A 24,392-nucleotide genomic window follows, 5' to 3' on the forward strand; every position below is an offset into this window, starting at 1 on the left:
GGCACAGCTGGGTAAGGGAGGAAAAAGGTCCATGCACAGAATTTTGTTGCAGTAAAAAGTATGTTCTGGGGGTTTCCTTACTGCTTCCTTTATTTTTTCTTAAGTATCTGGCTTGGAGCCAAGGATTTGGGATTAAATGGCTCTATTGATCTGGTGTGGAGTGACAGTGCTCATAGTCCCTGAAGTAATGATTTGCCTTTGCTGCCTTGCTGAGAGGGAGATGTTATCCTCTTTCAGATGGTTATTCAAAAGCGCTGAGATTCTATGAATAGACAAAGAGTAACAGTTTAAGGGAGATTATAAAGCTGGATGTGCTGTTTGGTTGCAGGATATTCAAGGCTTGACGTTTCTGATGTATTATTCTATGTCACTTCTCATAGTAGGAATACATCCCAGCAAGAGAATCTCTTTTGCAAGAGGACACATAGGAACTCTGCTTCATTTTTGTTGGCTTTTTCCTGTGTTGCCAAGTCTGTCTGATATATCTGTGGGGTTTTTTCTTTTGATCTTGCAGGGCCGCCGGATGAAACGGCAGATTGATGTCTGGGGGAGCTGGGGTGAATGGGGCAAGTGCAGTCGGAGCTGTGGCGGCGGAGTCAGCTTTCGGCAACGGCACTGCTATTCCCAAAGGTGAGGGCTAACCTCCTTCTTCTTTAAGTGTTTCTGTGTTACTCCGAGCTCCTGCACATAAAAACAGACAAAAGGAGAGAGAGGGGGGAAAAAAAAAAAAGAGGAAAAAAAGTTAGACTGTCAATAATATCCTGAAAAAGAATCAACCTCTTCATATTTTAGAGAAGTGAGAGGTTTTCTTTAATAAAAGAATCCAAAGTTATGAAGCACTGCTTCTTCCCACCCAGAATTAAGAAAGGTCTCTTTTGAAGGCTGCCTGTTATGGTACACACCTGCCAGAATCCCTGGAGGCCTGCGTCTCCATTTAGAATATGCTGAGATAGTAGACATGAGTTTGCTTTTCAGATCAGTTTCTTCTATAACCGTTATCTGTAATTCTCAGCTGGAGTCATTTGGCTGGAATGAAGGTGTTGCACACTATCCGTAGGCACGTTTAGCTATTCCTACTAATGGGCATAGCGTGCATGTAAGCAGCATGATAGATGATGTGCCTATCTGTTCAGAACGGGCCACTACCCTCCTGCTGCGCATGACATGGCTCCAGTATAAACACCTCGACTGTGTGCTGGTGGACAAAGGACTGAAAACTCTGCTTCCATCATTTAGTTGAAACGTGACCCTGAAGAGCCGTGCTGCAATCATTCGTGGTGTGCATCTGATTCATGCCAGAACACGAGCTGTAGCAGAAAACAGCACTAGGAGATGCCAGCTCCTTGTAGTGGGAAAAAAGTGCGTTTTAGTTATTTCACTGATTTGGCTGTTTCAGAAAAGTGTGTGAGGGTGATGTGCTCGAGGTGAAGGTCATGTCTCGAGGAGCATCTCATGTCTGCCATGAGATGGTATTTTTTTCCATGTGCATTCTTCAGAGAGCTTCATGCTGTTTTTCTATCTTTCAGGACAGAAGGTGCTTCCAGTTGTGTTGGCCCAGCTCGAAGCTATCGGTCATGCAACGTTCAGGTACAGTGCTCTCTTGGTGCTCTGTTTTTTGTTTTTGCTCACCTGTTGCTCCTTTTCCCCAGATGAACATTGTTCTTGTTCAGAAGTAATATGTCATTATTAGTTTCTGTTTTTCTGGCATCCTTAGTGAATGCAGTTTATCGACAGTACCCCTTCAAAAGCATATTGATTATGCCCCTGATTTTGTATCAGAGCGATAATAAATAAAAAACAATTTTATGTTGCACACTTAGCTTTCCTCCTTTTTATAGTGACCCAATGCAGACATTTTCTTCTTCAAACAGAGCTGCCCAGAAGGCTCTCGGGATTTCCGGGCAGAGCAATGTGCAGAGTTCGATGGGACAGAATTCCAAGGAAAGAAATACAAGTGGCTTCCATATTATGGAGGTAATGATAAACATGTAGGATTATGCTTCATCCTTAACTATCAACAGTATATTTTGAAGTGACTGTAATGGTTTTTTTGACTGTAGTGTCCTCATAGGGTAATTCTTTAGTTGGCATGGGAGGGCAGCAGGGGGATGGAAAAACTTTTTGCCAGCAGCAAAGCATTGCTTTCTCAGAGACACTGGGGGCATGGGCCAAGAGACATCTCCCATTGCAGCAATATATAGTTGTATCTCGTAACAGCCACTCTTTCAGATACGTTGCCCAAGAAAGCTGGAACCAGTTGCAGTGAAGTCCTAAAATATTAGGGAAGCAGATGCTCTGTTGTATTTTTCAATTAGCAGGGCACGGGAGAAAGTAATATATATAATTAATGAGTGCTTCAGAAAATATGACATCTCTTTCAATTTGTCCATGCTTTCCTGAGGAACCAGCTCAGAAGGCAAGTATAGGAAACAGAGGTCCTTGCCCTGAGCTTTGATATGTTATCATTCACAGTTTAACAAATTACAAGGGATTTAAAGTTTTATTTGTTGGCTGTTACGGTAACAGCTCCCTTGTGTTCTGCACCAACACTTTTTCTCATTCTAGGCAACCTTGTATTCCACGGGAGCATAAGAGCAGTCCTAGTAAGAAATAACAAACCTGGCCCAATGTTTCCCCCTCCACCAGTGGCCATCCAAGGTGCCCGAGGAAATGGTTGTGTACAGTGAGGCTTTAATAGGGTATTTTTCCAGCCCCCAGCAGTTGTGACCCAGAAATTTGTTCAATATCTGCCACTTCTGTTTCTGCTTCTGTGCTCTAAAACCAAGCTTCTGATGCATTATCAAGTTATTAGCCATACTATATAACGTTTGGGGTTTTTTCTCTCCTACCAGCACCCAATAAATGTGAGTTAAACTGTATTCCCAAGGGAGAAAACTTCTACTACAGGCACAAGGAAGCAGTGGTAGATGGTACTACCTGTGAACCTGGCAAGCGGGACATCTGTGTAGAAGGAGTTTGCCAGGTTAGTCCTCTTGTTGCTTCCTTCATTTACCATTGAGTCTGTCAGGCTATCCCTACTTTTGTTCTTTGTGGCCTGTTATAACAGCGTCAGAAAAGGAGAATCAGTTTCCAAGGTGCTGAGGAATATGTGGACAGCATTTGTCTATCTGTCCCTGAATGTGAAATAGAAGATACTAACTCTTTCTCTGACAACTCCTTCCCTACTCGCTCCTGACCTTCCAGACTCCCTAGGTTCAGGCTTTTTCATTAGATCAGTCCTGCATTTGGCCATTTTTTTTCTTTCTTTCTTTCCTTTGTCATTATGATTTATTCATATCAGTGCTCCTGTGCTCTGACAGGCTGTTGGCTGTGATAACATGCTGGAATCTGCCAAGAAGGAGGACAAGTGCCTGCAGTGTGGAGGAGATGGCAGCACCTGCTATGCTGTGCAGGGCACTTTTGACATGCCCAGCCTCCCCAAAGGTACAGCTGACCTAGGTAGTTTGGGCAGGTGAGGAGGAAAGAGTTAAACCTCAAGTCAGGCTGCTACAAGGGCTGGTGGGGGCATCTGCTTGCATGATCCTTGTAGGCAGGCAAGGTGAGAAATGGGGTAACATCTGCTGCATTTGGCCAATTTTAAAAAAATTCAAGATAACAACTATGCTTGTGGTCCAGTCTCTCTGTGCTGAGTTCCAATATGATGCTTGACGAAATTCCAAAGATTTAAAAAATCTGCCCCTGTGCTTGCTTTTCTGGACTGACCTGTGGATAGGATAGAGTGAAGCTATTCTGAATGCAGATATAGTGACAGCTGAAATGCTTCAAGCCACTGTCATAAAGCTCATTGCCAATTAAACCATGAGCATCTTTGGCACAGCACACTGACTGTGTGGCATCCACAGAATGATACTTAATAATCACCCTTGCCTTTTTTTTTTTTATTTTTTTTTTTCCCAGGTTACAATCAAATCTTCATCATCCCTATGGGAGCCACAAGCATCCAAATTAAGGAGGTTATGCCCAGCAGGAACTTCCTGGGTAAGACTGATGGTCGTAACCTGTGTTTCAGTCTATTTGGATTCCAGACATTGTGTTAAAATTTGGTTTTCAGGTGTACTGAGCTTTGGGATGTTTACCTTGAGGGCTTGGTGTGGCAGAGGGAAAAACTTTGAAAATCAGGATCTGAATACTGATTATCCTTGAAGTGTTAGTGATGTTCATCTCTGGGCTTCACTTTTACCTCATTTTCTCTCCTCTGATGATCTTGCTGTTGAATGGAAAAAAAAAACCTCTTAAAGCACACTCAGGTTTCCTGCCTGGAACTTACAAGAAGTCTACTTGATAGAGCAAAATTGGCTATGAGTTCTGCTTTTTGCTTGGTGAATCTGAACCCTAACTGCTTCTGCCATACAAAAGTTTGCAATGGGCTTTTTTTCCCCGTAGATATCTGTACAACCTCAAACTCTAGTCAAGCTGCAGAGGGCAAAAAGGAGGGAGAAATGTCCTCACCTAGCTTTCTGAGCAGGGCTGAGCAAATTCCTGGTGAGAAAGCAAATGCTCTTTTGCTTTCTGGCTCTGCCAATCACTCAATGCTTCAGACAAATCAGTTTGGTGGTATTTCCCTTTGTAGAAAAATGGATGCAGCACCAAAATCTTTAGTTTTTTTAACAGAGTCTCTGATCAACAGGCTAGTGGTGTAGAAGCAGTGGGATGTGAACCCAACATCTTAACGTCGGACGGGACAAAGGCTGACATAGACTGTGCCTCAGTGGGGGATGCAGAGACAGGGCTGGAATACACCGGAGGCATTTGGCTGTGCAGCAAACGTGCTTAGTCTGCAGCAATGCTGGCAGGAACCACTGTCTGAATGCAGAGCAGCTTCTGGCAAGAGAGCCTTGCAGGGCAGGGGTGCAGCAGTGTTGGAGGATGACAGTTGCTTTGATTTGCCACCCCTGTGACTCGGTGTTGAGTGGAAACAGGAGCATCCCATGTGGAGTTCTTATGGTCCTCTTTCCACGTGTGAATTTTTGCTATGTTGGTAGATGCTGCCATGTTGGGTGGTCACCACCGTTGAAGGGTTACAGTACCGATGTGAAGGAGCTGGGGTTCAAATGGTGGAGCTGAGGGCTCTGTAGATTGTCAGTACCCTGAAAGTCTAGAGCAGGGTCCGTCTTGTGATATCTGGAGACAAGTGTCAGGTTATAGGTGTATTAATTTACTGACTTTTCTTCTCTGGCATGTGGGTTTGTCCAGCTGTCAAGAATGTGAGAGGGGAGTATTATCTGAATGGGCACTGGACAATCGACTTCAGCCGAGCGCTGCAGGTAGCGAGCACAGTCATGCACTACGACCGCGGCTCGGAGGGTGATCTGGCCCCAGAGCTCCTCCGTGCCCGCGGTCCCACCACAGAACCACTCGTCATTGAGGTAAGCAGCCATGCCTCCTCCCTGCTGATACTCTTCCTCTCTTGCTCTGCACTTCAGCCTCTGCTTGGTGCAGCAGGACTGTGTCGGTCGGGACCATGTGGGAGAGACTGGAGAAGTGATGCGGCCCACAAGAATCTTATGAGGCTTTAGGCCCCCATGTTAGATCGAGGTGGTCTTCTTGTAGAAATAGCACTATTTTCTGCTCTGATTCTGTTGCCCAGAAAGGAGCAGGGCAAGGCTTCCTGCCTGTTCCCTTGAGCTCTGACTTTAAGGGAGGGGAGAGTCAGCACTAAATGGTTGTTGGAGCAGGGACAGGCTCTAGGGCAATTTGTTGTAGGGTGCTGTAGGTCAGGAAAGGGTACTCACTGTTACAGGAGCAGCTGGATCTTTGATGCTGAGAGGGATGAGTGCACCCTTCTCTGAAAAATAATGCTCTCTGGGGCATCATAGAAGGCAAGGTCAAAATACAGCATAGAGACAAAGTGCTCCTTGAACAGGAGGAGGGATGCAAATCAGCTCAAACCCTCAGACGTGGTGGGGAAATGCTGTGAAGATGAAAAGTGCTGCTCCTGCTACTTCCCTGGCTTTGTCTTGTTCTTTCGCAGCTCATCAGCCAGGAGCCAAACCCAGGGGTGCAGTATGAGTACTACTTGCCCGTGCAAGGACAGACTTCAGGTTACAGCTGGAGCTATGGATCCTGGAGTGAGTGCAGCTCCGAATGCGGAGGAGGTGAGGGGATAGGACCTGGTCGCTGGCAACTGGTGTGGGATTTACATCCACTTTATATCCGTGTCTGAAGACAGTGTGCCTGTGTGCTGCTCTCTGCAGCTGCTTCCCAGCTGTCTCCTCCTGGGAGACAACACAAGTATCTTCAGGGGACAGCTAAAGTTTTGTCAAGGGAGGATCACACATGGAGTCACAACAGGACTGTGCCACGTGCTTTGTCCTTTCATATTTTCCATGCCCTGGTCCTCAGACTTGTTACTAGGATCTGGTAAGAATCTTCGTATATAGTCTTGATCCTGTTTTGCGTTGTTTTGTTTCAGTTCTTTATGTCATTTTTAGGCCTTTTCAACCACTTGAGAGGTCCTTTCCAAACTGACGTGGCCTGCATAACTGAATCACGTTGTTCCCCTCTACTGTAGCCTGGGAGGATTCTTTCTCTCAAGGGGGACTGTCAGATTTCCTGCGGTATCATGTCATGGTCAGTTTACAGATTCTTCCATAAGCAAAGTTATGGAATTTAAGCTAAAAAAAAGGACAAAAGAACAACCTCAAATAAAACTAAAAAACCCTTCTGAAAATGAGTATGTAGAGTTCCTATCAGCCTCTTCTGGTCTTCTGTGCTGATAGCTGATTTGAAGGCTTTTACCATGTTGTGGATGTAGGTACTGTCTTTGCCTGGGCACTCTTATCCTGTAGGAAGCATGAAGAGTTGTGAATTTTTGTCCCATATTCAATCTTCACAAGACTGACCTGAGTTTGACAGGAGGCCCCAGCTCTGCTGCTGTACACTGCACATGCCACACAGCGTTCCTTAATGAACAGTATATGGATAGCACTCTTCCTTTGCATGTCTCAATCCATCATATAATAGGAAACTGCCCCTCAGCTACACGGAACTATTCTCTCTTGCCCTTCCAGTTGACTCCTGTACTGTGGGGAGGCATCATTTGTACAGTGACAGATCGAGAACTGCACCTGACTCTCTTCCAGGTTGGCTGGCACCGGTGTGGGTTCCGTGCTGCTTTAGAAACTTGTCTTGCCAACACCTGTGCATTGCAAACCTAGTCCTGGGTGGCTTGTGTTGATCAAAAGACTCTCCTGCTTCTTCTTTAGGTTTCCAGTCCCGCTTGGTGTTTTGTACTATAGATAATGAAATTTATCCAGACTATATGTGCAGGAATAAACCGCAACCAGACAATAACCGGACATGTGGCCATCAGATTTGTCCCCAGACAAAACGGTAAGATTTCCTTTCTTCTTCTGGAGTCTCACTTCTTCCTGAGTTGCTTTTGGAACCAAGAAAAAGAACGACCCTCTCAGTTCTCCTGCCATCCAGCATGGTTCTCTCCAAGGAAGCATTTCACTTCTTAGAGAAAGCCCAAGACAAATGATGGTGATGATAACACTGTGATGAGTATTTCTGTGTGCACAAGGAAAGGGCTTAATACATCCTCTGTTCATTTTGTAGACTAATTAAATTTGCTTTCCAGAGTATGATTGTGGAAGACAGTCTTCTAGTCCACACAGGAAGTACGAAAGTTTCTCTGGTTTTTGTTCTCTTCAGCTGTAGCCTGTAAAAACAGAGATTGGACCTGGTGTCATTTTATGTCATTTCTGCATTCCCAGTGTCCTTGCTCTTCGAGAGGGATAAATCATGGAATCTTTTAATTCTCCAGTATTTCAAACCCCTTTACCCAGCCACTTCCAGTTTGGCCCTTGCTGGCATAGCCTTACAGTTGGCTTCAGTTGACTCTTAGTGGGTTTCCAGAGCCTTAACTGTGTATCTGATGGGTGCAGCTGTGGGTAAGAGGGCACTCAGAAAGCTGGGAGCTCTTCTCAATACACAGTAGCCTGTAGCTACTTATTTTAAGTTCTTTAAATCCTTTGTTCTGTATATAAAGGACTTCTTACATCTATCTGCCACAAGCCTGGAGTCATGGTGGAGCACGGAGCTCTCAGATAAAGAGGTACCAATGAGAGGGAGGTTACAGAAAGCACAGGAAGGCGGCTGCTCTCTTCTGCTCTCCACTTACTTGGCCACTGAACTCTGAGGGGGCTTGCCTCTTTGGCACTGGTGGTAGAAGTGGGTAGTGCTTTGCTTTTAGTTCTTGCTGATGAAAACGATGGTGGAGGATGCTGGCTGGCAGCTTTGCTTTGGTGATTGCGTGTGCTGCTGGTACCTTGATTCTTATGGGACTGAGAAATGGGATGGTTTCTTCATAGCTTTTGGCTCCTTGTCCTGACAACTGGGTTTTGTTTGTCTGCTTCCCCTGGAATCGGGGCAAAAAAGTGAAAGGATGTTCTGGAGGAATTTTTTTTTATTTATAATGGTAAATAAAAGAATAGAAAGGAAAAGAAAACATGATGGAATGGGTGTCTGAAATGTGGGCGAGAATGCTTGTGTGCCATAGCAAAAGCCTCAGAGTTTCTTAAAAGCTCTTCTTTCTTTGGCATGGGCCCTACAGCAGGCAGAAAAGTGCCTATAAACTGTGATGAGTACAGTGATGTGACAGATACAATAATTACAATGTACACTGAGGTGTAAGAAGTGAAAGAGATCAAAAGCAAACCAGTTGTTCTCCAGCAAGCTGCTGATAGCTTAGGAAAGGCAATTCTTTGTCCTGTGATGAGGGTCCCAGCCTTATGGTTGACCTTGTCTTACAAAGGAAATCAAATAAGTGACTCACAACTGAAGGAAGCTGTAGGTGAGTCCATCTGGTTGATACAGCCTTTCTAAAACCATGTATTTGCTTTACAGGAGACAGAATGTGGTTGAGGGCATGAGGGTTATCCCCACTGGAGTTTCTGAAACATCTTTATCATAGAATTATAGAATGGTTCAGATTGGAAGGGAGCTTAAAGACCATACAGTTCCAACCCCACTGCCGTGGGCAGGGACAGCTCCCACTAGAGACCAAGTTGCTCAAAGCCCCATCCAACCATCCATCCAAGTTCTTGAGGTTTTTTTGTGTGTGCTGCTGTTATAGAATTTGGCCGATGGGAGGAATAAACCAGCTTTTTACTGTCTGTCAGCAAAAAATTCACAGGCACTCCTAGGAGTGTCTGGCATCGTTTGCAGGCAGTGAGAGCTTTGCTTGGTTTTACTGTTTCTGATAATGACTGGAATGTAATGGGTGGTTAGGCTGGTGTGGATCACGTGTCTTTTAGCTGATCTGGATTCTTTTCCTTGTTTTTTATTTGTTTTTCTTTGATGCTATTCCAGGTATGGCATTTTTGCAGACATCAGTAGACCAAAAGCCATGGAGAGATATCTTCTTCCTCTGGGAGAGCTCTGCACTTCCAGAGACATGAGTGTTTTGTAATTGGGGATTTATCTCTGAAGTGGGGCTCCTGCTCTACATTTCCAATTAAGCTGGGCAGTGCTTGGTGAAACAGGAACTCTCCTCTGACCCTCTTCTGCAAAGGGACATTTTCCCTGCCTGATCACAACAGGGACGTGGTGCTGACCCACCCCTGTGCCTCTGGGTGGTTTTGCTGGGCTTGACTTTATTTCCTCGATTCTGTGACCTGTAGGTGGAAAACGGGGGAGTGGGGATCCTGCTCAGCTACCTGTGGTGGGGGCACCCAGACTCGCTCCGTTTACTGCGTGGCGTTCGACGGCCAGAGCTCCCAAGGGGTGGTGGATAACGCCGAGTGCATGGCCTTCGCGCAGCAGCCTCGCAGCAGCCAGCCCTGCAACTTGAGGCAGTGCGCGACCTGGAGCACGGGGCCCTGGTCCGAGGTAAGTTTGGGGCAGGGTGGGTAGGTAACTGCTTTTTGGCACCTGCCTGAAGGAGGATCTGCCAGAGGTTTAGGGGTGAAGAGCCAGGCTCCTTTTCTGAGACTGTGAAAGGTGTGTCTTCCTGCAGAGGTTGCCTGCAGAGGTGTAGGTCCCTGTAGTCCTCCAGACAAGTTCTCCAGCTAGCTGGCTGCTGTGCCCTCCTATAAACACGTCCACATTCCTCAAAACTGTGCATCCTCCTGCATCTCTGCTCCTCTCGTTGTGTTATCTCCCTTCTGTGGTCTGCCAGTCCTTTCCCACTCCTGTATTTTTATCAGATCCATCAGACCTGGCTCTGGCTGAGTTTCTGAGTCAGGCCTGGTGCAGACAGAGGGTGGGCATAAGAGCAGCTCTCCGTGAGCTAATGGTGTGCAGTAATACTCCCTCCTCTGTAAAACGGGAGCTCATGGCTCCTGCTGTTTATTTCCATGCATGCTGCTGCCCCAGCATTAGTGGCCCTGGGCAGCAGTGCTACAACCACAGCCGTGGGTGAGCAAGGTACTGGTGAAACACCGTGACCTGCCCTTTACTGTGTCAGTGCAGGGCTTCTCCCAGCACAGCTGCTTGGTGTGGTTTCGATGTCTGAATGTGTTTGTATCTCTAGGAGAGGAAAATGTTCGAACTGTATGTGCTTAGTGCTGCCAGCCAGGCACTTACAGAGCGTCCTATGTGCCAGGGGCTTAGAGAGTAAAAATAGTGTCTCTCAGTCCCTAAAGCACAAGTGAATTTTCCTCTTTCAAAACATGCATGCTTGCAGCATTTGGCTTGTGCTCTTATGGTGGTTCTTTGAGTGGTAGCAGCACAAAATGTAACTTTGACATATGACAACCTAGACTATAAAGCCTTTTTAATTATTTTTTTTTCCTTTTGTGAAATAAGAGGTGTGAATATTGAGATGAATTCGGGGTTGCAGAGTAAGAGCATTGTTTGGGGTGGGCACCAGGTATCGTGTTCTTACAAACTGATCCCTAAGTGACTCATTGTGGGGTTCTCAGAAGCAACTGTGTTTTTTGTAAACTTTCACAGAAAAAAAGGTCACTCTAGTAAAAGAATGGCTGAAACTCAGCTGGGAAGCTCATCTAAAGTCATTCAGACTGTCCCCAAGTTAATGCTTTCCATAAAAGACTTTGGTACTTCATGGAGTAGTAGGCTGTATTTCAGGAAACACCACTGTGAGTTTAAGTGGGCATTGAAAATGTCACAAACCAGTTATTAGTATAGAAGTTGTGTCACAGCTCCACACTCTAAAAATGGAGCACAAGGCCTTCGAGCAGAAGGCATGAGCAATAGAAGAACCTAAACTTTTTATCTTCCCTTGGATTTTTTACCTTGAGCTGATTTTAATCGGTAAATAACATGAGGTTCCAGGTATTTCCTGCCAATTATTATTCTCAGTGTATTCTGCATTACTGATACTTTTCGGAAATCATTCTCCATGTCTTCTTTGGTGGAGATCAAGAGGAATGATAGGACTAGGCCAAAAAATCATCCTTTGAGCTCTAGATCTCCCAGACTCTATCCACCATGCCTTATTGTCTTTTCTACAGCACACATAACTACTCTGCTAACTCCCTTCCCAGAAAATGATTTTAACGAGGGTTGGTTGGTTTTAGGCGATGGTGCTCTGCCCTAATGTTAGGGAGCATGGCCTGGAAATGAAAGTGGAAACCACATGCTGCTTTGTGATTGTTGGGCCCCTTTTTGCAGTGCTCAGCCAGCTGTGGGGAAGGGGTCCGGACCCGGACAGTCATCTGCAGAACACAACAGGGCTCTCCAGCTCAGGACTTTGCTTGCCTGATGGAGCCAAAGCCATCGGCCACCCAGCCCTGCCTCAAGGAGAACTGCATCCAGGAAATTGGCTGGCACATTGGAGACTGGGGCTTGGTGAGCATCACACTTTTGTGTTTCGGAAGTAACTGATTATATCACCATGCTCCTCGTGACCAAGCTTTGATCCATGCAGTCTGCATGTTGGCTGAGGCTGGGAGCACGTACTGCTTCATTTACCAGTCCCTTGGCTCGCCGTTGTGTTCTAACTGGCACTAGTAATGCTCCAGTTAATCTGCTGCCTGCTTTGTATGCAGCTGCTACAAAAATAAATCCTTCTGAGGGGGGATTATAGTTTCAGTGACAGTGGCAAAATGCAGCCAATAAGCTGAAACAATCCACTCTCACTGCTTATTCCCAATTCTTTGCTCCATCGCTCTGAATAGCAGAACAGCTCTCTGGCTGGGTATGGCTTAGAGCTTCAGGCTTTGGGACCGGTCATTGCGTTTGGTGGTATGGTTTAAAGTACGTTTCTCTAATTGTTCAGATAAACTGTGCCTCAGCTGGATTAGTCTTGTCTTTGTGAAGGGAGCCAGACTCTGTTCAACCTGGGAAAAGTGCTGGGGGGAGGAGATCAAGGTAGATCCAATGCATCAGGTGACTTCCAAACACACTTTTTCCTTTTTATGCTAACCGGCCCAGAACGTGTAACATGTTCTGAGTTAAAACATGCTACATCTGGTTCTTCATGAGGTGTAGGCCAAGTTTTAGTAACAGCTAAAGAAGACTTGTACCTTAATCTGATCTTTCCTGTCCTCTGGCTTTCTGATATCCGAAGAGCTTCAATCTGCATCTAAGTGAGAGATTTACCCTCCCAATTTTTGTAGAGCTTGCCATGAGCAGGTGAATTCCACAGATGGGTCATTGCTCGTCGTCTTCCAGTGGGAGGAACTTCACTTAGCTGCTTACAAGAAAGCCACCAGTTTGCTTTCCCGTTGCAAGCTGTTCTTGAATGTGTAGTTCAAAATACCCCTTTCACAGCTGGTGGATCCCTGTAGTATTGTAGTATTGTAGTATTCAGGCCAGGCTGACCCAATTCATCCCAGCTCCCTGCCACACCACTGTGGGTAACAGTAGCCCATCTGGATGTTACACAGCTCAGAGCCTAAGGCTTCAGGGCTGGGTGCAACATTAGCTAAAATGGTTTAAAGTATGGTTTTCTGATTGTTCAGGTGAATCCAGCTGAAGTGTTGTTTGCTTTGACTTGGTGGAGGAAGCTGTGCTCAGCCTGCAGCTGTCCCACACTTCTGCTCTGTGGGGTTTCTGCCCCTTCCGCCTGCTCACTTGCCTTGTTTCTGTGCCCAAGTGTTCCAAGAGCTGCAATTCAGGCATCCGGACACGCCAGGTCATCTGTGCTGACGGCGACTCCAAATTCTACAGTCCGGAGACATGCAAAGCCATCCAGCCACAGAAACCAACCACCCTGGGTAGCTGCAACGTGCAGCCCTGCCACCTGCCACAGCGTGAGTGGTGTTGCTGCACACCTACCTAGCTTTTCCTAAGATGCTTTTGTTTAGGAATAGAAATTCCCAGCTCTGCACCAGCTTACGTCCTCAGCTTCTTACCTGCCTGTCTCCCCTCTGTGCATTCGTTTTGTGTGCGTAACCATGGCATTTTCAGAGTCCCAGTACCTGTGCTGCTTGAAATGTATCTAACGGGCTTGTATTGGCTTTGAATTCAGTGTTCTGCAATGGCTCCATCCCAGTGTGTGCTGCAGACTGACCTCAGGTCTCCCAGTTGAGAAGGACAGCAACTTAGGCAGACTCAGTAGCCAAAATCTAGAGCCAGCTCTCTGTGGACCAGCTGTAAAGGAGGCACAGGTGCTCAGAAGATTTTGCTTGCTGTCTGTGTCTAGTTTTCGTGCCAGAGCTGAAATGCTGACTTTTGTCTGCCTGCCCATCGCAGGCTGCTGTCCTGATGATCCAGTCGAATCCTGCTGCTCTGCAGCTGTTTCAGGAGAAGAGAAACATTTTCATCCACTTTAGTCTCCTGTTGACTCCTGGATGCATTTGCAATTATTAGAACATAGCACTCATTTTGTGTATGTCTCTCTTTGCAGAGGTCCCCAGCATGCAGGACACTATGGGATACGATGTTACTCGCCAGTCCTCACTGACGCGTTACGACCCAAACAGCCCTGCCACAGGTTTGGGAGAGTTTTGTCAGTCTGGGGTTTTGATGATGGTGGACTTGAAGTAGGGTTTGGTAGGGGGATGATGTGAGGGGACCACAGTAATGTCACAGGTGGTTTCTTGTGAGATGGCAGAAAGAATGGTCAGGTAGTGAGCAAAGAACATCAGGACAACCAAATCCAGAAGGGTGGGCCAGAAGACACACATTCAAGTGAAACCCTGATGTAGAAAGCCTGCCCTGTAGCCTTGGGCAGGTAAAAAAAGAACAGAGGTGAGGAAAACTGACCAGATTTTGATGCTTACCTGCGTTCTTTACGGACATCTCTCCCCAGATTCTGATGATGAAAGGCTGCACCCTGGGAGCTCCGTGATCCATAGTACCTCTGGGGATCACCACATCCCACCCACCAATGGCCGTGGCATCAACTTGTTACCTGTTCGTTGGGAATCCCAGTCACGCTCATCGGGTTCCCATCAGCTCAGCGTCTCTCAGGACTCCACTGCAGGGACTGACTCTCAGAACTGTCATCAGAGCCCACACGGCTGCTGTCCAGATGGACGAACTCCGGCTTCAGGCCCTTTGGGGAGAGGCTGCCCGTTCAGCACCTGTCACCGAAACAGGTAGCTGGAAGTAGGTAGCCTGAGCAGGGAGGCATTGCGTTTCCTGGGGGCTTATTCAAATTTACAGCCATTGCCTGTTGAGCTGGGCAGGTCAGGTATTGCTGCAGCCCTCGTTCCTTCTGCCTGTAGGTATGGATGCTGTCCTGATGGAGTATCGGCTGCCCAGGGTCCGAACAACATGGGATGCCCACAATATCCCCGTGATGTTCAAGTGATCAGAAATCAGCCCACTTTGGCCACTCCAACAGTAAGTACAAGCAATCTTTGGGTTTTAGGAGTCCATCTATTATGAAGGTGTGATTTTCTATAAGCAGGGAACAGAGTGGATGATTGGGAATGTCTGAGAAGTAGAAGTCCATCCTGTGTAGAAGTAATGGAATAATCCTGAGTAATCAAATTTCTGTTGGTCAGAAACCTGCCATCCAATTTTTAGGAGAAAAAATGGGAAAACCCTTTCCATTATTATTAATTGCCCTTGTTTGCCAACTCTGCAGATTAACTGAGGGCAAAATAGTTAGGGAGGTAATTTTTCTCATGGCTTGGGTTGCTTGGTGGGGCCAGATGAAAAAACTTTCCTGCTGCTGGGCTGAGCAGGTTCATCTTGCAGAGAAGTTCAGCCCTGACTCTGTGACTGACAGCCAAGTTCCCCACCCCCTCCCGGCATGAAAACCTTTAGGAGGCGAACAAACAAAACAGAGGTTCCTCTAACAGCTGGCATCCTGCAGCTGACAGCTTGGACACGGTGCCTTGCATGTACACGTGATAATTTTTGGCTTTCAATTTCTGTCTCTAAGGCAAGCCAAGCCTTGTCCCAGCAGCACCCCTCCAGCGAGTGTCGCGGTTCCGTGTACGGCTGCTGTTTTGACAATGTCGCTTCAGCTTCAGGTCCTCAAGGGGAAGGATGTCTCGATAGGCCCAACTACCGTAAGTAATGCTTTGGCTGCTTGGTTTAGAAACCTAGAAAGAGTCCTATAGAATCCAGTAGCATGTGGAAGGTTCCTGTGTAGAGGATCTACTCTCTCTAACATGTAGTAAATTCTCTCTTTGAAAAGAAATTCTGGCTGGTGACTGGGGCAGAGTAAGCTTGGAGGGAGTGTAGAAAAGCAGCCAGATAGTTCAATTCTGTCAGCTGCTGTAGAAATTCTTGCTGTCCTCTGCTGATAGTTGGACAAGAGTGTGTTTGCATGATCTTGTCAGTCTGTAGGACTTCTGGGGGAGCTGCTGGCTGCTGAGAAGACACCCTGACACAGCCTGGAGTGCTCCAAATTAGTTACCTGGGTTTAGGAGATGCAAGACCTCTCTGAGGACACAGAGCCACGCTCAGCCTTCAGACAGCCCATGAAGATGAGTGCAACAAGAGCTGTAGCTAAGGCTGGAGATGTTGCTCAGGGCTGCAAGGATGCCTTCAGCCAGCAAAGTTCCACAGAGTGCCTGCTGCGCTACAAGGGCCCTGAAGCTGCTGGGCCAAAGCATCTCTGCTCCTTTAGCTCTCAGCTGTATCCTCTGCAGGCGCATTGCTGCTGTACTGCCTTGCCCACTTTGCCGCAGCACAAAGGTTTCTTGGTGGCCAGCCCTGGGGGACTACCTTGAGGAGAAGGGAAACGCTCTCTGGATCCTCCCTGGTCAACCAAGGCTTGGCAAAAGACCCCTCAGTAAGAGCCCTGCACCCGGTGTTTCTCAGCATGTGGCTGCGATACCCGTGACTCCCGGGACTTGGTTTGTAAATGCATTGGGTTGCCCTCCTCTTTACATCAAGGTGTAGAGGAGTGTTCTGTAATGCATGAGGCTTCACAGTTGGGTCTAATCCACTTGCTTTGTGAGCTGGAAATATGGAAACAGCAGCCACATGCCCCTTGCAGGAGAGGAAGCCCTGGAGCCAGCCTTGCAGCTGCACAATTACCCGAGTAAAGCTGTAAAGAATCTGTATGATAACTAGATTCAGAAATGGCTCTGAGGTTGGTTCTCTTTCTACCAGTGGCAAAACTGGGACAGAAAGAAATATGTGAGCAGCTGCACAATTTCAAAGCAGAGCTGGGTACAGAACTCAGGTGTCCTACTTTCCCACCTGCCCTCTGCCCAGAAGGTCTAGGCAGGTGGCTTGAAGCACATTGGAACTTTGTGCTTCGTGACCCTCACATCTCTCTCTGTTCTACTCTTTTTGGTAGCATATCCTGTGATATGCCTGCTGCCCAGTGCCCATGGCCCCTGCACGAACTGGACCACTCGCTGGTACTTTGTGACTGTGGTTGGCAAGTGCAACCGGTTTTGGTACGGCGGCTGTCACGGCAATAAAAACAGCTTTGCCTCAGAGGAGGAGTGCATGAGAGTATGCCACAGCTCTGGGGGGGTCAGTCCTCTGGAGAACCAACCCTCTTCTGGCACAGGAGCCCTGCAACACCAGTACGTTGAGTCCCGCTCTCGTACAGGCAGTGCTCAGGGTCAGCAGCAGCCACTCCCAAGAGAGCCTGCAAGTCACAGCCAAGAAGGAAGAGCCTATGGGGCTTCACGCCCCACGCAAGAAGGCCAAAGGCAGGACAACTGGAGAAGGGAAGTGCCACTGGCATCTTTGCCAAGGACTGGTGTGCTGGAGAGCCAGCGTTGGGATGCTCAGCAAAGCAGCCTGAGCCAGCTGCACCTGTGGGAACTGGCGCGACCTCAGTCCTCAGAGAAGCAGGGTAGCAGCGACCAGCATGTGCCAACCCGTGAAGGCAATCAGTGGCATAAGGCTTTCGGAGCAGAGGTTTCCATGGCAGAGGGATTTGGGCAGCAGACATCTGCGGACTCGTTCCCAGTGCGGGCTTTGCACAGGTAATGATTTTTTAAATTTATTTCTCCCCCTCCCCATTCTGTCAGCTCATTGTGAAGCATCAGTGCTGCTTCCTCTGGAGTGAAAGTTTTTCCCCAGCTGGGACCAGCTAACTGGGAATACCACACAATGGACTGATACACACGTGGCCCTTTGGTAAATCAAGTTATTCAGGCCCTGGAGTTATCTGACATCTTGTTCCTTGTACTCTCCCTGCTCTCTGACAGCACTGCCAGTATGGTGTGTGAAGACACTGCAGGGTCCTGGGGTCTTTACCTGGAGGTGTTCTTAGATTGTGAATGAGAATCCATAGGTGTTTTGTCTTGTTCTGACCAGTAATTTGGCTGTCTCTAAATTTAGAGCCTCTATCTCAGCACTACATGGAGCAGCAGTGGGTTCCTCTAGGGAAGATTTTTAAGATGCAGAGTTTGAGTCAGAATCCAGACAGTGTTGCCCTGAAAATCAGGAGCGCTTAGAGACAAATCTAAATGTGTCTGCACTGGATCTTGTCTGTTTGCTGAGCTGAACCTAGTTCCTTCAGAAGAGAGGAGTTGTGGGATTCTCTCTCTCTCTTTCTGGAGTTACTCAGCCTATTGAGAGCAGCCTTTGCCGCGTAGGAGAGGGCTCTGCACATCTCTCAGAGCTGAACGGGTCACTGGTCCTGCTTTGCCCTGTGACTGTGACTCATTCAGAGTCACATTAGAGGACCCAGAAGAGAGGAGGGCAGCAGAGGTGCCAGTGAAATCACTTTCTCTTTCAGGGCCATCCTAGAGGAAGCCAAGCCCTCTCTTGTGACAGCAGCTGTGGGACAAAACATCCAGCTTGTCTGCAAGACAGCCATGTCCCCCTTCTCCAGAGTGGAGTGGATGAAGGATGGCCGACCGGTCTCCTCTGACAGGTGAGCTCAGCTCCCTTTGTTGTAGAGCAGATAGGCTCCTGGCTGGGCAGAGTGACAAACACGCTTGCCCGATTTCTTTGTAATCTTACTGTTAACGATCTTTTTTTAATAAATAAATAAATACATAAAGGGATTAATAAATAAACAAACCCATGTACTGACCTAAGAGCAGCAACTATCCCCCTGGTCTGTGCAAGCAGAAACAGATGCAGTCTGCAGTACTGTTGAGGCACCGGTGGAAGCTGACGTATGGATAGTGATGCAGGAAAATGTTGTCTCTCTTGGGGCAGCACTAAGTCAGTAGTCCAGGGTGCAGCTTTTAGCCAAATTAACTCAAAGTTCCTCTGGCTGGAAGTTTCTGGCAGTCCCATCTAAGAAATATTTTTTTAAAACTCCCTACTTTTAAAGGCTTTTTTTCTTGGGAAGTGTGTTTCCAGCAACAGTTTAGAGCCAGACAGTCACTTTGTGTTACAAAAACCACAGTTAAGAAAAGCCTGGTTATGCTTTTCTGTTTGTGGATGACTTCTGGGGCTCAAGCTCTGGCCTGGACAGGCAGTTTATCTCCTCATGGGGGAAGAGGGTTGCTGAAAGCAGCTACCTGTTTTCCCATCTCAGTTTCCTCTCCATTCCTGACCTCCCTTCTGCTGCAGTGGTTTCTCCTGCCTGTTACCCCGCTGTAGTTTTGTGTTTTTTCTAAGCTGGGGAGGGCAGAATGTGACGATGGTTTATGTAACAGCAGCACGAAGGGCTGCCCTGCCTTGGCCGGTTGCGGCCCGGGGCCAGGCGGAGGCAGTTCATCCTTGCTCCTGTTGCAGGCACACCTACCACTCCGACAGCTCCTTGGTGATCAGCCACGTCAAGCCGGAGGATGCCGGGACTTACACATGCCTCATTTCTGATGGGAGGACCGAGAGCCGACAGATTCGGTTACAGATCATAGGTGACTTATCATAGAATGTGTTGGGCTGGAAGGTCGTCTAGTCCAAGCCCCCTGCAGTGGGCAGCGATATCGTTATCTTTCACTTCAGGCCGAAGAAGTAGCTCAGGAGCTAACTTCCTTTGCTGCCGCTCTGTGCTAGCAGCATTGCCCTTACTCTGTGGCAGTGGTGTCCCAAGAGCTGGTCAAAAGCAGTTGGTCTCCTCTGCTCTAGGGGTGCCAGGAGGGAGTGTGGAGGCAGCAGGGCTTCTTTTTGGTGTTGCTTTAGCCCTCCCCTGCAGTGCCACCACCATAACCAGAGTTGTGGCTTTGCTATAACCTGCTCCGTTTCCAGCACAGTGAGCATGTCTTGTTCCCTGAGAGCCATCAGCTGCCTCCTGATCCCAGAAAGGAGACTCCAGAAAAGGGGTTTCCTGGGGATTTTCCTCCGTCTCACATTATAATGTGACCAGTCCTGCCGTAGCTGTCTGTGCTGCTGCTTTTGTATTCTGTGTTTTGCTCAAACAGGTCCTGCTGGGCAACAGACAATGCCCTGTTCTGAAAAGTGTGCCTTATTTTACAAAACAAAACCAAAAAAAATATGAAAGGCTAATCCCAAAAGTCAGGTCAGCAAGGCACCCTCTAGCCTTCGATCTCTAAAATGTGCTTTATCAGAGGAATGGCACATGGGGCAGAAGGCACTGTGGCCTAAGGGATGCTGCAACATGTTCACTGACAGGGGAGAGAAAGGAGCCTAAAACTGCTTGCCTGCAGGTCTGTGACTCTCATTAGTAGACAGTGCAGGCTTTACTGCACTAGTCAGCCAGAAAACAGATGGCTGAAGGGCTCTTTGGCTCCGGTTCAGCAAGCTCTCCCAAGCTCACAGAAACCCTACGCAAGAGGTCGCAGCAAGAAGCGCCCTTTTATTCACATATGGCATTTTATTTTGAATAGAGTACCAGAGTGCTGTTCTGGCAGAGGGTGAGAGAGGTCAGGTCCTTCAGAAGGAAAACCAGCGGCATCGGGAGATATCCAGAGGCAGGAGCGTTGCACAGGCAGCCGGATCCTCCGTGCATCAGCAGTTCACATACAGGTAAGTTCACGTACAGCAACAGTTTGTCCACCATGCCCAGCTGATGAACCATATGGCATCTCTTCATGTAGAAAAGCTGAAGATTGGAAAGGTCCTGGGTCAGCTGTTCTGGGGCACGGTTGGGAAGCGAACAGTGCTGAACTGCTGACAACAGGAACAGGAGAAAATCCCAGTCGCAAGCTGTCTTCTCTCCTCCCTGAGGGTCTCTTGAAAGAAGCAGATACTGAGCAAAGATGCGCAAGGAGGCTGACCGCAAAGGAGCTGGGTTCAAATGAAAGTAGAAATATCAGGGCACCCTTAACTGTTCAAGTTAGTGTAGGCAGGAGGAGAAACCTGGTCTGGAAAAAAACAAAGCCGATACGAACTGCTTAACTAGCTCAAAATAGGCTTCAGTGTATTAAAAAAACCCCTCCTGCTACTTTAGTCCCCATCCATTGATTTCAAATATTTTGTGAACAAACCAGTTTGACTCAAAACTATCTCCTCGTGTACCGACTGGCATATTTTTTATCTTCTTTCGTGTTTTTCTGTGCTTCTAGACCCCACAGAAATAAGAGCATTCAAAATTTTTTTGCCTTAAATGCAGCGTGTTGGGGGTTCAGATTAAATGAGACCATGATCTGATCCCTCCCTTCTTTTGAGTTTATAGCCTAAAACCCAGCCAATTTGCTGAACTCCCCAGTAACCTCCTTAGCTGCTTCTGCCTAAAAGCAGAAAGAAGCGATTCACTGAATTAAGAGCATTGAATTAAGGCTCTTTGGTTTTGTACTTTGAGATCAAGAATTCAGGTCAGAGAATGGGGGTGGGGGAACTGATGTTTTATTTGACTCTGGGAACATCATGGTTTAGTTCCTTTCTCAAACTGCGTTTAGCTGTAGTTATAAGAGAGGAGAGTGAGGAGATGGGTGGTGTGAGAGCCTGACCTCGGCTGCGTGAAGTTGACAGCCAGCTCCTGGGCCCTGCGTGCAGTTAGGTGGTTGCAATGGGCTCTTCACACCAAAAAAAACTGCAACAAAACCCTGTTTGTTTTTGTGTGCCAGATAAGTACCTTGGGGGAAGCTTGCTTGGTGCCCTGTTCAGGACTTTGTACCATATCCCATGTGCTCATGTTGTTAACACTTCCTAGGTTGTTATCCAGAGGGTTGCTAAAAGAACCCTTAAAGGGTTAAGGTGACAGGCAGGAGGGCAGCAAGTGGAGCAGGATTTGCTGGAGGCTGCTCTTTTCTGAGAGTTGTGGATGTCGGTAAGGGCAGGTATCAGAGCTCTGACAGGAATGCAGAGACGGCCCTTTCTCTTTGGATGCCAAGGAAGACTTGTGATTAAAAAAGCCTCGTGCTGAAGGTCAAATGCTGAATGAGGAAGTTTCTGCATCTTTTGCTGTGCTTGTGGGCTTTGCAGATTGAGAATGGACAAGAGTGAGCCCTCAGTAGTGGAGGCCAACATCGGGGAGAGAGTCAGGCTGCCCTGCACAGTGGAAGCATCACCGGCTCTCACCACTGAGTGGCAGAAAGACGGACAGCCCCTCTCCTCTCCCAGGTGAGCTCCCAGGCTGCCCCGCCATACCCACAGGCAGGTTGATGTTGAGGAGACCCTTCTCCTCGCCTTGCTTTCTCTGTGGCCTCCCCACAGGAGTGGGGCTGCTGGCCATGGAGCCAGGGCCCATCCTGCTTTAGGCCGGCCAGCTTCCTCCGTGAGGGCCTGCTGCCTGCCTGCTCTAGCCTTGCTCACAGACTGACATCTGAACGTTGGACCCTGCTGTGAGAAACGGGGTCTACAAGTCAGCCAAAGCTGGAATTTGTTCATCTACAAGATTAGCAGAAAGAGAGAACATGGCAAGCAGATTTGCCAAAAAGCCAGCTGGTCTGTGAGCCAGGGCAGAGGTTCATAGCAGGGGGGGAGATCAGGGTGCCTCCACTGAACTTCCACAGCTACCAGTGCTGCTCTTCTGCAGCTTGCCTCACCCTCTGCTTCCAGAAACCTGCTCTAGCCGTGAACTTTTCCAGAGCCTGCAGTGCTAGTGCTGGGATTTTGAGGACCTGCAATTGTGTTACGGATTGAACTGAGCTGCTGCTAAACCTTTGCTCAGTGTTAGCTCCAAAGTTGTGCACTAGGCTCAGTTTCAGCTCTGGTGGCTGGAGCCCCATCCTGACCTAAGACCAGGCTTGAGGGGTTTTCTGGTTTGGTTCCCCAGACACAGGCAGCAGTCAGACGGGGCCCTGGTGATCAGCCGGGTCAGCTCTGAAGACGTCGGCCTCTTTACCTGCATTGCCTCGAATGGACGTGACCAGGACCAGCGCCAGGTCCTGTTCCGACCTCTAGGTACTGGATGGGTGGGGACATACCTGGCATGTCTGTACACGCACACGTGTGGGTGGTCACAAGTGGGAGGGCTGGGCAGTGTGGACTTCTCATCTGGCCACACCTCTTGGCTTCGCATCTGATGTTAAACAGACAGCTTGAGGGCAAGGGAAGAATGAGTTGTCTTACCCAGTGGTATCTGCATGTGCATCTGCATGGTGCTCCAGGCAGCTGGGGAGGGGGACTAATAGCACAGTAAGAGTGGCTCTTGTTTCTGGGACACTGGTGTGGAATGCCTATAGGAGCAAGAAGATCTAAGGAGATGACTGTTCTGTGCATGTGATGTGCTTGTGTCCAGCTGGAGGAAAAAGCTCTTTGAAGCTTCTGCTGCTTGCCCTTGCTTGGATTTCCCTTAGGAAAGCCACATTCACCACAGCAACAGCGCCATAGCTGCTTCAAGGCCCAGGGTCTCATAGCTCGTTGTAGCATACACTGGACTTTTCCCATGAGGGAATGTTCCTGCTACCAGGGGCAGTGTGGCATCGTCTTCCTGCTAATGATGATTTTCCTTTCTGGTCTAGGAGAGCTGAGGATCACTGGTCTTCTGCCAAGCATCACGGTACCCGAGGGAGGGACTGCTCAGCTTCACTGTACCGTCATTGGCAACAATGTGAATATAAGGTGGTCAAGGTGAGTAAAAATTAGATAGAACTTCCCTTTCCTTCTCTTCCCAAGCCTTATCGCTTACTCTTCAAATAATAATGCAGGATGCCTGTCAGGCAAGGGAGATACACATGGTTCTCAGCCCCAGCTAGCATCACTTACGCTTTCCTAAGCAACTTGGCTGTTACCCAAAAAAATCCCGGGCAAGATCCCTGTGTATGGAAGTCACCAAGTTCCAGCCAAATGAGGAAGAAAGCAGACAGTAAACTAAGATTTCACAGAATTCAAAAGGACCCCACGCTGGAGAGCTAGTGACATTACAACAGCAGAAACAGTGAGTTATCAGGAAGACCTTTAGCTGGTCTTTACAAAAGTCCCTCTTCCTAACCCTAGCAAACATTTTAGCCCCTACGATAACAGCAACTCTTCTCCCAGCTCCCTGTTGTCGTATTTTCTTCCTCTACTGTCAAGTGGGGGCAAAGGAAATACTAAAGTGTTTTAATAAAAGTAAAGGAAAAGCTGTACTCTCTTCTCTTGATGTTTGACAGTGAAGCTCTGAGTTTGTGCAAGTGTCTAGTGGGGTGTTTTTCCTGTTTGAAAATAATCAGTTCTATTTTGGAGCCTTCTTGCAAAGAATCAGAGAGATGGATTGGTAGCTGTTTAAATCCCTTTACTCCAAGGAGTGGGACTGAAGTGGGCCATCTCACAAAGAGAGCTTTTCTTCCATACAAAGTTTGGTATTTGAGTTAACAAAATGATGCAAGTTTCAGAGTCTGAATGAAGTCCTTTTCAGAGAACCAAATTTCATTTCCTCAGTAATTCGCAATTCAGGCAGTTTTTTCTGCTCGGTGCAGAGTATTCCAGGAAGAACAGAACAGACACAATCTTGCTGGTATTTTAAACATATCTTTTTTTTCAACAAACTTGTAAGGGAGAGGAAAGAGGGTGCATTGCTCACTACTCCATATGTTCCTCAAGCGATATGTGCTGCTATCAATGCCAGCCAAACAAACACTGCCAGACCACAACCTGGAGAGAGGGAAAGGCACCCTGGATTTTCTCCTAGTTTCTCAAACCTCAAAAATGTGTAACAGTGGAAATGACACTGTCTTTATACAGGGCACACAGCTCGCTACATCCCACACAGACTGTGATCTAAGGAATGCAGACTCATTCAGGCTTGTGTTAACACCCAGTTGTAGAGCCAGGTCATGGAAGAATATTTCTCCTTCCTTCCTGCTGCA

General features: G+C 47.7%; 1 protein-coding gene across 1 annotated transcript in view; it reads left to right on the top strand.

Moving 5' to 3' along the window:
* The first annotated feature begins 523 nt into the window (after positions 1 to 523).
* PAPLN (papilin, proteoglycan-like sulfated glycoprotein) overlaps positions 524 to 24,392 on the top strand; it is a 25,102-nt gene continuing 1,233 nt past the window's right edge. The window contains exons 1-24 of the mRNA XM_009875061.1: positions 524 to 630; positions 1,527 to 1,587; positions 1,872 to 1,974; positions 2,853 to 2,983; positions 3,321 to 3,444; positions 3,919 to 3,999; positions 5,215 to 5,387; positions 5,993 to 6,116; positions 7,227 to 7,353; positions 8,015 to 8,080; positions 9,648 to 9,855; positions 11,602 to 11,778; positions 13,028 to 13,184; positions 13,781 to 13,867; positions 14,186 to 14,474; positions 14,604 to 14,721; positions 15,269 to 15,398; positions 16,640 to 17,282; positions 18,041 to 18,178; positions 18,994 to 19,118; positions 20,049 to 20,187; positions 21,586 to 21,723; positions 22,379 to 22,506; positions 23,067 to 23,175. Of these exons, the coding sequence (XP_009873363.1) occupies positions 524 to 630; positions 1,527 to 1,587; positions 1,872 to 1,974; positions 2,853 to 2,983; positions 3,321 to 3,444; positions 3,919 to 3,999; positions 5,215 to 5,387; positions 5,993 to 6,116; positions 7,227 to 7,353; positions 8,015 to 8,080; positions 9,648 to 9,855; positions 11,602 to 11,778; positions 13,028 to 13,184; positions 13,781 to 13,867; positions 14,186 to 14,474; positions 14,604 to 14,721; positions 15,269 to 15,398; positions 16,640 to 17,282; positions 18,041 to 18,178; positions 18,994 to 19,118; positions 20,049 to 20,187; positions 21,586 to 21,723; positions 22,379 to 22,506; positions 23,067 to 23,175 (3,683 nt within the window). The remainder of the gene's footprint in view (positions 631 to 1,526; positions 1,588 to 1,871; positions 1,975 to 2,852; positions 2,984 to 3,320; positions 3,445 to 3,918; positions 4,000 to 5,214; positions 5,388 to 5,992; positions 6,117 to 7,226; positions 7,354 to 8,014; positions 8,081 to 9,647; positions 9,856 to 11,601; positions 11,779 to 13,027; positions 13,185 to 13,780; positions 13,868 to 14,185; positions 14,475 to 14,603; positions 14,722 to 15,268; positions 15,399 to 16,639; positions 17,283 to 18,040; positions 18,179 to 18,993; positions 19,119 to 20,048; positions 20,188 to 21,585; positions 21,724 to 22,378; positions 22,507 to 23,066; positions 23,176 to 24,392) is intronic.

This window comes from Apaloderma vittatum, unplaced genomic scaffold (genome assembly GCF_000703405.1).
Source record: "Apaloderma vittatum isolate BGI_N311 unplaced genomic scaffold, ASM70340v1 scaffold5178, whole genome shotgun sequence".
Taxonomy (NCBI): domain Eukaryota; kingdom Metazoa; phylum Chordata; class Aves; order Trogoniformes; family Trogonidae; genus Apaloderma; species Apaloderma vittatum.